The sequence below is a fragment of the Oncorhynchus kisutch genome, unplaced genomic scaffold (genome assembly GCF_002021735.2).
Source record: "Oncorhynchus kisutch isolate 150728-3 unplaced genomic scaffold, Okis_V2 scaffold3135, whole genome shotgun sequence".
NCBI lineage: Eukaryota > Metazoa > Chordata > Actinopteri > Salmoniformes > Salmonidae > Oncorhynchus > Oncorhynchus kisutch.
The window spans coordinates 5,040-18,689 of NW_022265080.1; the positions used below are offsets into that span (position 1 = coordinate 5,040).

General features: G+C 43.1%; 1 protein-coding gene across 1 annotated transcript; it reads left to right on the forward strand.

Annotated features, from left to right (window-relative positions):
* Positions 1-1,782: 1,782 nt before the first annotated feature.
* LOC116371364 (major histocompatibility complex class I-related gene protein-like) lies at positions 1,783-4,075 on the forward strand. The gene is made up of 2 exons (XM_031820208.1): positions 1,783-1,986; positions 2,359-4,075. Exons 1-2 carry the CDS (start codon positions 1,929-1,931, stop codon positions 3,378-3,380), a joined length of 1,080 nt encoding a protein of 359 aa, XP_031676068.1. The 5' UTR covers positions 1,783-1,928; the 3' UTR covers positions 3,381-4,075.
* Positions 4,076-13,650: the final 9,575 nt, after the last annotated feature.

Here is a 13,650-nt window from a genome sequence, read left to right on the forward strand (position 1 = left end):
CAAGCCTCCCCCTATTTCCTCCAAACATAATGATGGTCATTATGGCTAAACAGTTCTATTTTTGTTTCATCAGACCAGAGGACATTTCTCCAAAAAGTACGATCTTTGTCCCCATGTGCAGTTGCAAACCATAGTCTGGCTTTTTATAGTTGGTTTTGGAGCAGTGACTCCAAAAATGTCAGGAATTGTGAAAAACTGAGTTTAAATGTAATTGGCTAAGGTGTATGGTGTAAGGTGTAAACTTCTGACTTCAACTGTAGATACTTTTGTACCTGTTTCCTCCAGCATGTTCACAAGGTCCTTTGCTGTTGTTCTGGGATTGATTTGCACTTTTCACACCAAAGTACGTTCATCTCTAGGAGACAGAACGAGTCTCCTTCCTGAGCCGTATGACGGCTGCGTGGTCCCATGTTGTTTATACTTGCGTACTGTTGCTTATACAGATGAACGTGGTTCCTTGAGGCGTTTGGAAATTGCTCCCAAGGATGAACCAGACTTGTGGAGGTCTACAATTTTCTTCTGAGGTCTTGGCTGATTTCTTTAGATTTTCCCATGATGTCAAGCAAAGAGGCACTGAGTTTGAAGGTAGGCCTTGAAATACATCTACAGGTACACCTCCAATTGACTCAAATGATGTCAATTCATCTATCAGAAGCTTCTAAAGCCATGAAATCATTTTCTGGAATTTTCCAAGCTGTTTAAAGGCACAGTCAACTTAGTGTATGTAAACTTCTGATTTCAACTGTAAGTCCTGAATGATGTACTGGGCCGTACACACTACCCTCTGTAGTGCCTTACGGTGAAATGCTAAGCAGTTGCCATACCAGGCGGCGATGCAGCCGGTCAGGATGCTCTGTATAACTTTGTGTTCAGCTGTATAACTTTTTGAGGATCTGGGGACCCATGACAAATTCTTTTAGTCTCCTGGGGGGGAAAAGGTGTTTTCGTGCCCTCTTCACAACTGTCTTGGTGTGTTTGGACCATGATAGTTAATTGGCGATGTGGACACTAAGGAACTTGAAACTCTCGACCCTCTCCACTACAGCCCCGTCAATGTTAATGGGGGCCTGTTCGGCCCGCCATTTCCGTAGTCCATTGAGGGAGTCACATTGAGGGAGAGGTTGTTAACCTGGCACCACACTGCCAGGTCTCTGACCTCCTCCCTATAGGCTGTCTCATTGTCATCGGTGATCAGGCCTACCACTGTTGTGTTGTCAGTGAACTTATTGATGGTGTTGGAGTCGTTTTTGGCCACGCAGTCGTGGGTGAACAGGGAGTACAGGAGGGGACTAAGACAAGGGATGCTAGTGAAGATATGGTATTGGATAGAATACAGCCTGTAGTAAATGTTTGCTACCAGACAAAAGATACCCTGTGTGTTAAAAAGGTGGATTTTGTTGCGTCCATTGCCACAGTTATAAACTGTACAGCACAAGTCTCAAAGAAGTTGAAGAAACTGGACATTATTGTGGCTGCGGCAGAAAAGTGTTTGGGACTCAAGGATTCTGGATTCTTGAGGATTCTCAAGGATCTATAGACTTACAAGGGGTACTGGCACCAGAATACCCAACCTCCCAGGTTCCCCTTGAGCCTGTAGGGATCAGATTCTGGTCAATTTATTTATTTATTTGAACAGTTTTTGGGACGTTTTTTGTTAGTTCAGTTTTTTGGGTGAATCCTGTTTCCATCCTGTATAGTAGGTGGCGGAATGCACATTCAATTGTGATCGCCAATTGGGTTAGTTATAAATACCTTTGACTACAAGCATGCAAGCTCTATACAAAAAAAGTATTTCAGACTCACTTCATGCTACGCACTTGACTAAGTGAAAGAGAAAGTATGACAGACACTTCTTGCTACGCAGTTTAAGTTGAAGGGAAAGTCTGTCAGACTCACTTCTTACTACACAAGGCTATACTATCAAAATCATGGGCAAACTGTCTGTCTTTCTGTTTGTTCTGTCATTTTACACCATTGTCAACGCAGGTAAGGGTTTAACTTTCTACCTCATTTAATGATTTATTATGTCATAAAATGTCAAATGTACATACCTGTGTACAGGGTTGCGAGTAGCCTACAGGCTACACTGATATCACGTATTATTGATATCTAGGCTACATGGCGCATTGATGATGTGAATCACACTGCTGCTCTCTAATTTATTTGCGCCTTACGGGTTGTGAAGGAAAAGGGCATGTCTAGTTAGTTGCACAACTGAATGCATTCAGCTGAAATGTGTCTTCCACATTCCCCATTTGTGAACAGCCATCCACAAGAACTGCACCTCTCTGATTCAGAAGGGTAATCTATATTTCCATATTATGTTATAAAATGTGTATAATATCACTCCTCTCCCAGGTTCAGGATCACATTCTCTGTGGGCACTTGCAACATATATCAACGGAGAGACGCCTTTCCCTGAGTTTACGGTTGTGGTGATGTTGGATGATGTTCAAGTGACTTACTATGACTCCAACGATAAACAGTCTGTCTACAGGGGACAACATATCACAGACAAAACTGAGGATGATGACGCTCAGGATGAAGCTTATATATTTGGAGATATGTACCAAAGCATGAAAGACAGATCAGTTGAACTAAAGCACCACTTGAATCTCACGGAAGGTGTTCAAGTTCAGCAAAGATTGACTGGTTGTGAGATGTTGGACAATGGTGAACCGGCCTTGGCCATGTTTAAGAACATTTTCAATGGCATTTCTGAAGATTATGCTTTGTATTACAACACGACACATTTTACATACGATGCTGGTAAACTACTTCTAGGATGGGATGGGATAATGCAAACATTAATGAAGACAAAATTTAAGAATTTTTACCTTCCCATTTGCATCAAAAACCTGAAGAGATTCCTGAAGAGAGAGAAGAACGTTGTGATGCGTAAAGTTCCTCCCAGACTCAGGTTGATAAAGAAAGAGGTTTCTGGAGGGTTCCAGGTGAGCTGCCTGGCGTTTGGTTTCTACCCCCGCCACATCAACATGACCCTGCTGAGAGACGGCCAGCCAGTGGCAGAACAGGAGCTGACAGGGGGGGAGGTGCTGCCTAGTGGAGATGGGACCTACCAGCTGAGGAAGAGTCTGGAGGTCAGTACTGAGGAGCTAAAGAAGAGACACAACTACACCTGTATTGCCTTTCACCTCAGTCTGGACAACAAGCTGGATGTCAGTTGGGAGTCTGGGGCAGAGAGATTTCACCTATCCACCCCCTCAGTTCTACTGGTGATGCTGCTGATTGTTATTCTATTGGGCATTTTCATTTGTGTTAAAAGGAGGTGGAGTAACACTGCCTCACAGTCTAAACTTGCCAACATTGATGCAACAGTGTCAGAGGAAATGATCCTGTCTTCAGATTCTGAGACCTGAGACATTTTTGGGACACTGATGCACCTTTGTCGATTCAGCTCAAATCACAATGAAAATATGACTGCCAGAGCACCTATCAGAGCAGACACAAATGTGTGAAAGATTCTGTTATGGTCGGTCAATCCGCCCTTCCCCTCAACAAAGGACTGTAAAGGATCAGGTTGTGGAGACTGTTGACAATAACCAACATCTGGGCATTAGTCCAGATCTACATTTATATATTTTATAGGCTGGTTTGGCTACCTGAGCATTAACAAAGGTAATCTGGTAGTTATGTGTGTTAAGTAATGTGTCATTTCTAATCATGACTATTCATTAATTTCACAATTGGCCCAGCGTCGTCTGGGTTTGGCCGGTGTAGGCCGTCGTTGTAAATAAGAATTTGTTCTTAACTGACTTGCCTAGTTAAATAAAATAAAATATATATATATATCTGTGCTGTATCAGCTGATATCCAGTATCTTACCCAGAAGGAGAATCATGTGATCATGTGTATGAGGTCTGTTTGTTATTGTAATGTCTTTACAGTCTCTGTGTTGTATTGTATGTAGTGTATGTTACCCCCCCCCCCCCCCCAGGCTGTACAGTAATACCTTTATTACAGACAATACAATGTAGCCAAATGTATTACTGCATTGATTCATGTTAACTACAACATTAATGAATGTAATAAAGCAATGTCAAGTACACCATAACTTCTCTCAGGAACTAGTTTATCCCTGTGGAAGGAAGAAATCTGACTCTCTATTTCACTCCAGTTTAAGACTGGCATGAGTATTAAACTAAGGTGAATGTTGTTCTGACTACAATGAAACCGTTTTATGATAGAACACCTTTAGTAGAGAATGAATCTGTTGGATTGTAGTCAGGGCCATGAATCTGTTGGATTGTAGTCAGGGCCATGAATCTGTTGGATTGTAGTCAGGGCCATGAATCTGTTGGATTGTAGTCAGGGCCATGAATCTGTTGGATTGTAGTCAGGGCCATGAATCTGTTGGATTGTAGTCAGGGCCATGAATCTGTTGGATTGTAGTCAGGGCCATGAATCTGTTGGATTGTAGTCAGGGCCATGAATCTGTTGGATTGTAGGGAGGGAACACCCCCACATCCACATCGATGGAACAGTAGTGGAGAGGGTAGCAAGTTTTAAGTTCCTCGGCATACACATCACAGACAAACTGAATTGGTCCACTCACACAGACAGCATCGTGAGGAAGGCGCAGCAGCGCCTCTTCAACCTCAGGAGGCTGAAGAAATTCGTCTTGTCACCAAAAGCACTCACAAACTTCTACAGATGCACAATCGAGAGCATCCTGGCGGGCTGTATCACCGCCTGGTATGGCAACTGCACCGCCCTCAACCGTAAGGCTCTCCAGAGGGTAGTGAGGTCTGCACAACGCATCACCGGGGGCAAACTACCTGCCCTCCAGGACACCTACACCACCCGATGCTACAGGAAGGCCATAAAGATCATCAAGGACATCAACCACCCGAGCCACTGCCTGTTCACCCCGCTGTCATCCAGAAGGCGAGGTCAGTACAGGTGCATCAAAGCTGGGGCCGAGAGACTGAAAAATAGCTTCTATCTCAAGGCCATCAGACTGTTAAACAGCCACCACTAACATTGAGTGGCTACTGCCAACACACTGTCAATGCCACTGACTCTACTCCAGCCACTTTAATCATGGGAATTGATGGGAAATGATGTAAATATATCACTAGCCACTTTAAACAATGCTACCTTATATAATGTTACTTACCCTACATTATTCATCTCATATGCATACGTAGATACTGTACTCTATATCATCGACTGCATCCTTATGTAATACATGTATCACTAGCCACTTTAACTATGCCACTTGGTTTACATACTCATCTCATATGTATATACTGTACTCGATATCATCTACTGTATCTTGCCTATGCTGCTCTGTACCATCACTCATTCATATATCCTTATGTACATATTCTTTATCCCCTTACACTGTGTATAAGACAGTAGTTTTTTTTGGAATTGTTAGTTAGATTACTTGTTCGTTATTACTGCATTGTCGGAACTAGAAGCACAAGCATTTCGCTACACTCGCATTAACATCTGCTAACCATGTGTATGTGACAAATACATTTGATTTGATTTGATTTGATTTTTGAATCTGTTGGATTGTAGTCAGGGCCATGAATCTGTTGGATTGTAGTCAGGGCCATGAATCTGTTGGATTGTAGTCAGGGCCATGAATCTGTTGGATTGTAGTCAGGGCCATGAATCTGTTGGATTGTAGTCAGGGCCATGAATCTGTTGGATTGTAGTCAGGGCCATGAATCTGTTGGATTGTAGTCAGGGCCATGAATCTGTTGGATTGTAGTCAGGGCCATGAATCTGTTGGATTGTAGTCAGGGCCATGAATCTGTTGGATTAGGGCCATGAATCTGTTGGATTGTAGTCAGGGCCATGAATCTGTTGGATTAGGGCCATGAATCTGTTGGATTGTAGTCAGGGCCATGAATCTGTTGGATTGTAGTCAGGGCCATGAATCTGTTGGATTGTAGTCAGGGCCATGAATCTGTTGGATTGTAGTCAGGGTCATGAATCTGTTGGATTGTAGTCAGGGCCATGAATCTGTTGGATTGTAGTCAGGGCCATGAATCTGTTGGATTGTAGTCAGGGCCATGAATCTGTTGGATTGTAGTCAGGGCCATGAATCTGTTGGATTGTAGTCAGGGCCATGAATCTGTTGGATTGTAGTCAGGGCCATGAATCTGTTGGATTGTAGTCAGGGCCATGAATCTGTTGGATTGTAGTCAGGGCCATGAATCTGTTGGATTGTAGTCAGGGCCATGAATCTGTTGGATTGTAGTCAGGGCCATGAATCTGTTGGATTGTAGTCAGAGCCATGAATCTGTTGGATTGTAGTCAGGGCCATGAATCTGTTGGATTGTAGTCAGGGCCATGAATCTGTTAGATTAGGGCCATGAATCTGTTGGATTAGGGCCATGAATCTGTTGGATTGTAGTCAGGGCCATGAATCTGTTGGATTGTAGTCAGGGCCATGAATCTGTTGGATTGTAGTCAGGGCCATGAATCTGTTGGATTAGGGCCATGAATCTGTTGGATTGTAGTCAGGGCCATGAATCTGTTGGATTAGGGCCATGAATCTGTTGGATTGTAGTCAGGGCCATGAATCTGTTGGATTGTAGTCAGGGCCATGAATCTGTTGGATTGTAGTCAGGGCCATAAATCTGTTGGATTAGGGCCATGAATCTGTTGGATTGTAGTCAGGGCCATGAATCTGTTGGATTGTAGTCAGGGCCATGAATCTGTTGGATTGTAGTCAGGGCCATGAATCTGTTGGATTGTAGTCAGGGCCATGAATCTGTTGGATTGTAGTCAGGGCCATGAATCTGTTGGATTGTAGTCAGGGCCATGAATCTGTTGGATTAGGGCCATGAATCTGTTGGATTGTAGTCAGGGCCATGAATCTGTTGGATTGTAGTCAGGGCCATGAATCTGTTGGATTAGGGCCATGAATCTGTTGGATTGTAGTCAGGGCCATGAATCTGTTGGATTAGGGCCATGAATCTGTTGGATTGTAGTCAGGGCCATGAATCTGTTGGATTAGGGCCATGAATCTGTTGGATTGTAGTCAGGGCCATGAATCTGTTGGATTGTAGTCAGGGCCATGAAAATGTTGGATTGTAGTCAGGGCCATGAATCTGTTGGATTAGGGCCATGAATCTGTTGGATTGTAGTCAGGGCCATGAAAATGTTGGATTGTAGTCAGGGCCATGAATCTGTTGGATTAGGGCCATGAATCTGTTGGATTGTAGTCAGGGCCATGAATCTGTTGGATTAGGGCCATGAATCTGTTGGATTGTAGTCAGTGCCATGAATCTGTTGGATTAGGGCCATGAATCTGTTGGATTGTAGTCAGGGCCATGAATCTGTTGGATTGTAGTCAGGGCCATGAATCTGTTGGATTGTAGTCAGGGCCATGAATCTGTTGGATTGTAGTCAGGGCCATAAATCTGTTGGATTAGGGCCATGAATCTGTTGGATTGTAGTCAGGGCCATGAATCTGTTGGATTGTAGTCAGGGCCATGAATCTGTTGGATTGTAGTCAGGGCCATGAATCTGTTGGATTGTAGTCAGGGCCATGAATCTGTTGGATTGTAGTCAGGGCCATGAATCTGTTGGATTGTAGTCAGGGCCATGAATCTGTTGGATTGTAGTCAGGGCCATGAATCTGTTGGATTGTAGTCAGGGCCATGAATCTGTTGGATTAGGGCCATGAATCTGTTGGATTAGGGCCATGAATCTTTTGGATTGTAGTCAGGGCCATGAATCTGTTGGATTGTAGTCAGGGCCATGAATCTGTTGGATTAGGGCCATGAATCTGTTGGATTGTAGTCAGGGCCATGAATCTGTTGGATTAGGGCCATGAATCTGTTGGATTGTAGTCAGGGCCATGAATCTGTTGGATTGTAGTCAGGGCCATGAATCTGTTGGATTAGGGCCATGAATCTGTTGGATGTAGTCAGGGCCATGAATCTGTTGGATTGTAGTCAGGGCCATGAATCTGTTGGATTGTAGTCAGGGCCATGAATCTGTTGGATTAGGGCCATGAATCTGTTGGATTAGGGCCATGAATCTGTTGGATTAGGGCCATGAATCTGTTGGATTGTAGTCAGGGCCATGAATCTGTTGGATTATAGTCAGGGCCATGAATCTGTTGGATTGTAGTCAGGGCCATGAATCTGTTGGATTGTAGTCAGGGCCATGAATCTGTTGGATTAGGGCCATGAATCTGTTGGATTGTAGTCAGGGCCATGAATCTGTTGGATTAGGGCCATGAATCTGTTGGATTGTAGTCAGGGCCATGAATCTGTTGGATTAGGGCCATGAATCTGTTGGATTAGGGCCATGAATCTGTTGGATTGTAGTCAGGGCCATGAATCTGTTGGATTGTAGTCAGGGCCATGAATCTGTTGGATTAGGGCCATGAATCTGTTGGATTAGGGCCATGAATCTGTTGGATTGTAGTCAGGGCCATGAATCTGTTGGATTGTAGTCAGGGCCATGAATCTGTTGGATTGTAGTCAGGGCCATGAATCTGTTGGATTAGGGCCATGAATCTGTTGGATTGTAGTCAGGGCCATGAATCTGTTGGATTAGGGCCATGAATCTGTTGGATTGTAGTCAGGGCCATGAATCTGTTGGATTGTAGTCAGGGCCATGAATCTGTTGGATTGTAGTCAGGGCCATGAATCTGTTGGATTGTAGTCAGGGCCATGAATCTGTTGGATTGTAGTCAGGGCCATGAATCTGTTGGATTGTAGTCAGGGCCATGAATCTGTTGGATTGTAGTCAGGGCCATGAATCTGTTGGATTGTAGTCAGGGCCATGAATCTGTTGGATTGTAGTCAGGGCCATGAATCTGTTGGATTGTAGTCAGGGCCATGAATCTGTTGGATTAGGGCCATGAATCTGTTGGATTAGGGCCATGAATCTGTTGGATTGTAGTCAGGGCCATGAATCTGTTGGATTGTAGTCAGGGCCATGAATCTGTTGGATTGTAGTCAGGGCCATGAATCTGTTGGATTAGGGCCATGAATTTGTTGGATTGTAGTCAGGGCCATGAATCTGTTGGATTAGGGCCATGAATCTGTTGGATTGTAGTCAGGGCCATGAATCTGTTGGATTAGGGCCATGAATCTGTTGGATTGTAGTCAGGGCCATGAATCTGTTGGATTGTAGTCAGGGCCATGAATCTGTTGGATTAGGGCCATGAATCTGTTGGATTGTAGTCAGGGCCATGAATCTGTTGGATTAGGGCCATGAATCTGTTGGATTGTAGTCAGGGCCATGAATCTGTTGGATTGTAGTCAGGGCCATGAATCTGTTGGATTAGGGCCATGAATCTGTTGGATTAGGGCCATGAATCTGTTGGATTGTAGTCAGGGCCATGAATCTGTTGGATTAGGGCCATGAATCTGTTGGATTAGGGCCATGAATCTGTTGGATTAGGGCAATGAATCTGTTGGATTAGGGCCATGAATCTGTTGGATTAGGGCCATGAATCTGTTGGACTAGGGCCATGAATCTGTTGGATTGTAGTCAGGGCCATGAAAAGTCATTTTCTATTTTACAATATGAACACTGCTTTTTTAGTGCTACTTTTACCCAGTCAAATATTCAGGCCTACATTTCCACTCCAAGGCTGGACCCCAACATAAAACATAGCTTTTGAATATAAGGTCTGTTTTAATTAACTGTTATTTTGTATTGGACACCCAATGATACATCAAAAGGCTGAAAATCCAATGTCTCCATTCCACATTTTAAATAAGTATCCTTCCATGTTACTTACTTCCTAATGAACCCAGCTAGGTTAGAACCTAGGTCTCCTGCACACCACGACACTGTGTAGACCTCTGAGCTGAATCCTGAATCCAACTACTGGCAACATTAGATTTCCTAAACCTGCTTGGTGCATTTTTCCATGTAAAAGTCACAAACATAATTTACCTACATTTCATTACCGATGTAAAGGGCAGGTGCTCAGAGTATGTGTTCCAAATATCACCCTATTCCCCTCATAGTGCTGTATTGGCCCTGGTCAAAAGTAATGCCCTATATAGACTATAGGGTGCCATTTGGGATGCAGTTATAACCACTGGCTTTAGTCAAATTCCCCAGTTCTGCACACTCCAGTGGTTTCCCATTCAAAACCCTGAAGGTAGAAAAAAGGCAGAATTATATTTGTCATGGAGACGGATGCCTCATAAAGAGTAAATGTCATTTGTCAATCTGAAATGAGTCAGAGTTGGTGATGCTTGAGACCAGAGATTAATACAACACAAATACTGTATTTGCTTTCAGAAAATACACACACACACACACACACACACACACACACACACACACACACACACACACACACACACACACACACACACACACACACACACACACACACACACACACACACACACACACACACCAGGGCTGCTCTGTCACTGTATATCTCCCCATACTATATTATATTAATGAATCAAGTCTTCTTGATTATCTGGCATTTCTAACCAGATCCTTCCTCAGCAGTTCTGACCTTCTGAGTGTAACGAAACAGTGGATCTGCTATTCTACCAGCCACTGCCCAGACGATGCCATTGATTAGGCTACAGTGACTAGTGTAGGGAAGGAAACTCCAATATGGTAGTCTCTAGGGGACAGTGGCACAGTCACACACACAAGCAGGAACTGATGTATGCACACATGCAGGGAAACACACACAAACGCACACACGCACATACATACATACACGCACACAGTTTTCACTGAAAGTTATATAATTATAATGTCATCTAAATGGTCTTTGGCAGCGCGCCCAACATGCTAAATGACTGTGTTCAGACAATCAAGACACCAAGCTAAATCTAAGGGCAGTAAACATGTTACAGAATAAGTAATCTGGGCAGCCCCTTGAACAGACTAGAGTTTCCAGATTAAACTGGTTGATGTCATTTCCAGACTGACACCAAAGCAAAAGCGCCCTCTCTTCCTCATTCCACCCTGTTACAGACACACTGAGTCTTGTCGTGCAATAAACTGAGTCTTTACTTCAGAACCCCATGTTAGCAACTCATACAAACTTGTGTAACCTCACACGTCCAGGGTCCTACTGATCTCCCCAAACAACCCCAAACAAACCAACCAACCACAAACAACCAACCACAAACAGGTACCTCAAACAACTGAACTAGCTACTAGCTAAGCCCTGGACCAGAGCCAGTTAGTAACGCCAAAGCTAGACCAGAGTTAATATGGACCAGGGCTAGCTAGCCACTAGCTACATACTGGACCAGAGCTAGTTAGTGCGGACCAGAGCTAAACCAGAGCTGGTGTGGACCAGAGCTAGCTACTATCTATGCCCTGGACCAGAGCTAGTGACATACAGATTATAGCTCTGGTCCAGGGTGTTAGAGCACTGCATGTGCACATACCAACTGAGACATAAAAAATACCATCTGAATCGCAAGCGCATGCACTTTGAGGTTCGTAGACCAGGTGGCCTCAGCACACATAGTCTTCAGCTGGATGCTTTTCGGTGTTTAGGGATCCTGTTTGTGGTTGTTTGGCAGCCCTGTTCCACAGTGTATTTATGCAAATAATTCAAATATTTTCTTTATTTAACAAAAAATCTTAAATAAATATATATAACTGAATTCCCACCAAAATCCCTGAACTCCAAGCATTATTTGGTCTGTGCCTGTCAAATGATTTATGTGCTACAGATCTTACTTTGATCTCTCTTTTGTCATTATGAATTCTTCTGCACAAAAGGAAGTGCAAACTCGTATTTGAGATTTAAAAAGGCTTCTAAAGTTTGTAATTCCCACTTTAAAATGTCAGACTTGATTTGCCCTCACAAAAAATATCAACCCCTACAAAAAATGTCCTTTAAATATAATCCACACATGAATTGGCATCTCCTATTGCTGTAGGATTATTTTCCTGCTGTAGCAAACTGGCTCAAACTAAGATCCTACATCTGTATAATTCAGTCAATACCTGTATGAATTTTAAAAAGTATGTTTGCAGCATCTTCATCCATTGTCTAACTATTGCATTTATTAGAATTGTTTTTAAAACCTTTTTAACAATTTTGATGACCGTCACTATTGTTTGTTGTTTTTTGGGTTTGTTTGTAGTTGTAAGGTACCCGTTTTGTGGTTGTTTGTAGTTGTAAGGTACCCGTTTGTGGTTGTTTGGAGTGATTAGTAGGATCTCACATCCATGCATACATTCTGCACACATTCTGCATACATTCTGCACACATTCTGCACACATTCTGCACACATTCTGCACACATTCTGCACACATTCTGCACACGTGATAAATTCTTAAAGCAACAGCATTCAATACTCAACTGAGCTAGAACCCCACATTACTGAACATATCCAAAATAACTTTTTCACGTCACGTCATGACTCAACCCACTCAAGTGACGCACCCCTCCTAGGGATGGCATGGAAGAGCACCAGTAAGCCAGTGGACTCAGCCCCTGTTGATAATAGAGTTAGAGGCCAGAGATCCCAGTGGAAAGAGGGGAACCGGCCAGGCAGAGACAGCAAGGGCGGTTCGTTGCTCCAGTGCCTTTCCGTTCACCTTCACACTCCTGGGCCAGACTACACTCAAACATTGGAATTACTGAAGGGATCAGTCTTCAATAAAAACTCTCACAGCTGGATAGGCAGACCAGTCCATAAAATATAATTCTATAGGAGAAAGCCCTGCCTCCAGCTGTTTGCTTAGAAATTCTAGGGACAGTAAGGAGGCCTGCGTCTTGTGACCGTAGCATACATGTAGGTATGGCAGGACCAAATCAGAAAGATAGCTAGGAGCAAGCCCATGTAATGCTTTGTAGGTTAGCAGTAAAACCTTGAAATCAGCCCTTGCCTTGACAGGAATCCAGTGTAGAGGCTAGCACTGGAGTAATATGATCAAATTTATTGGTTCTAGTCAAGATTCTAGCAGCCGTTTTAGCACTAACTGAAGTTTATTTAGTGCTTTATCAGGGTAGCCGGAAATTATAGCATTGCAGTAGTCTAAACTAGATGTGACAAAAGCATTAATTAATTTATAGATGGAAAACATCTGTCCTTGAAACAGTCTTGATATGTTCGTCAAAGAGAGATCAGGGTCCAGAGTAACTCGAGGTCCTTCACAGTTTTATTTGAGACGATTGTACAAACATCAAGATTAATTGTCAGATTCAACAGAAGATCTCTTTGTTTCTTGGGACCTAGAACTAGCATCTCTGTTTTGTCTGAGTTTAAAAGTAGAGATTTGCCTCCATCTACTTCCTAATGTCTGAAACACAGGCTTCCAGGGAGGGCAAATTTGGGGCTTCACCATGTTTCATCGAAATGTACAGCTGTGTGTCGTCCACAGCTGTGTGTCGTGCATAGCAGTCAAAGTTAACATTGTGTTTCGAATGACATCACCACAAAACACAACTTTTGTTAGAAGGATTATATTTGTGCAAGATTTTAAAAATAATATGTGTTTACTTTATTTTATATGCAACAATTGTGAGGGAGAAACCAAGATTTCTTCCATTCAATGTCAGTTATATGTGCGTTCCAGAAGAATTTCCCTCTACAAGAGATCAAGTTCTTTGGGTAAAAACAATTTAATTAAGAAAACCCTTAAGAATGTATTATTACATTCTTATCCAGCAGGGGGCAACCCTTCTAACATAAGATG

What these genes read in the sequence shown, in the direction of transcription:
- LOC116371364 (XM_031820208.1), top strand. Translation starts at nt 1,929, where the DNA reads ATGGGCAAACTGTCTGTCTTTCTGTTTGTTCTGTCATTTTACACCATT. An exon ending in TTACACCATTGTCAACGCAG is followed by an intron (nt 1,987 to 2,358) that starts GTAAGGGTTTAA and finishes CTCCTCTCCCAG; the next exon opens with GTTCAGGATCACATTCTCTG.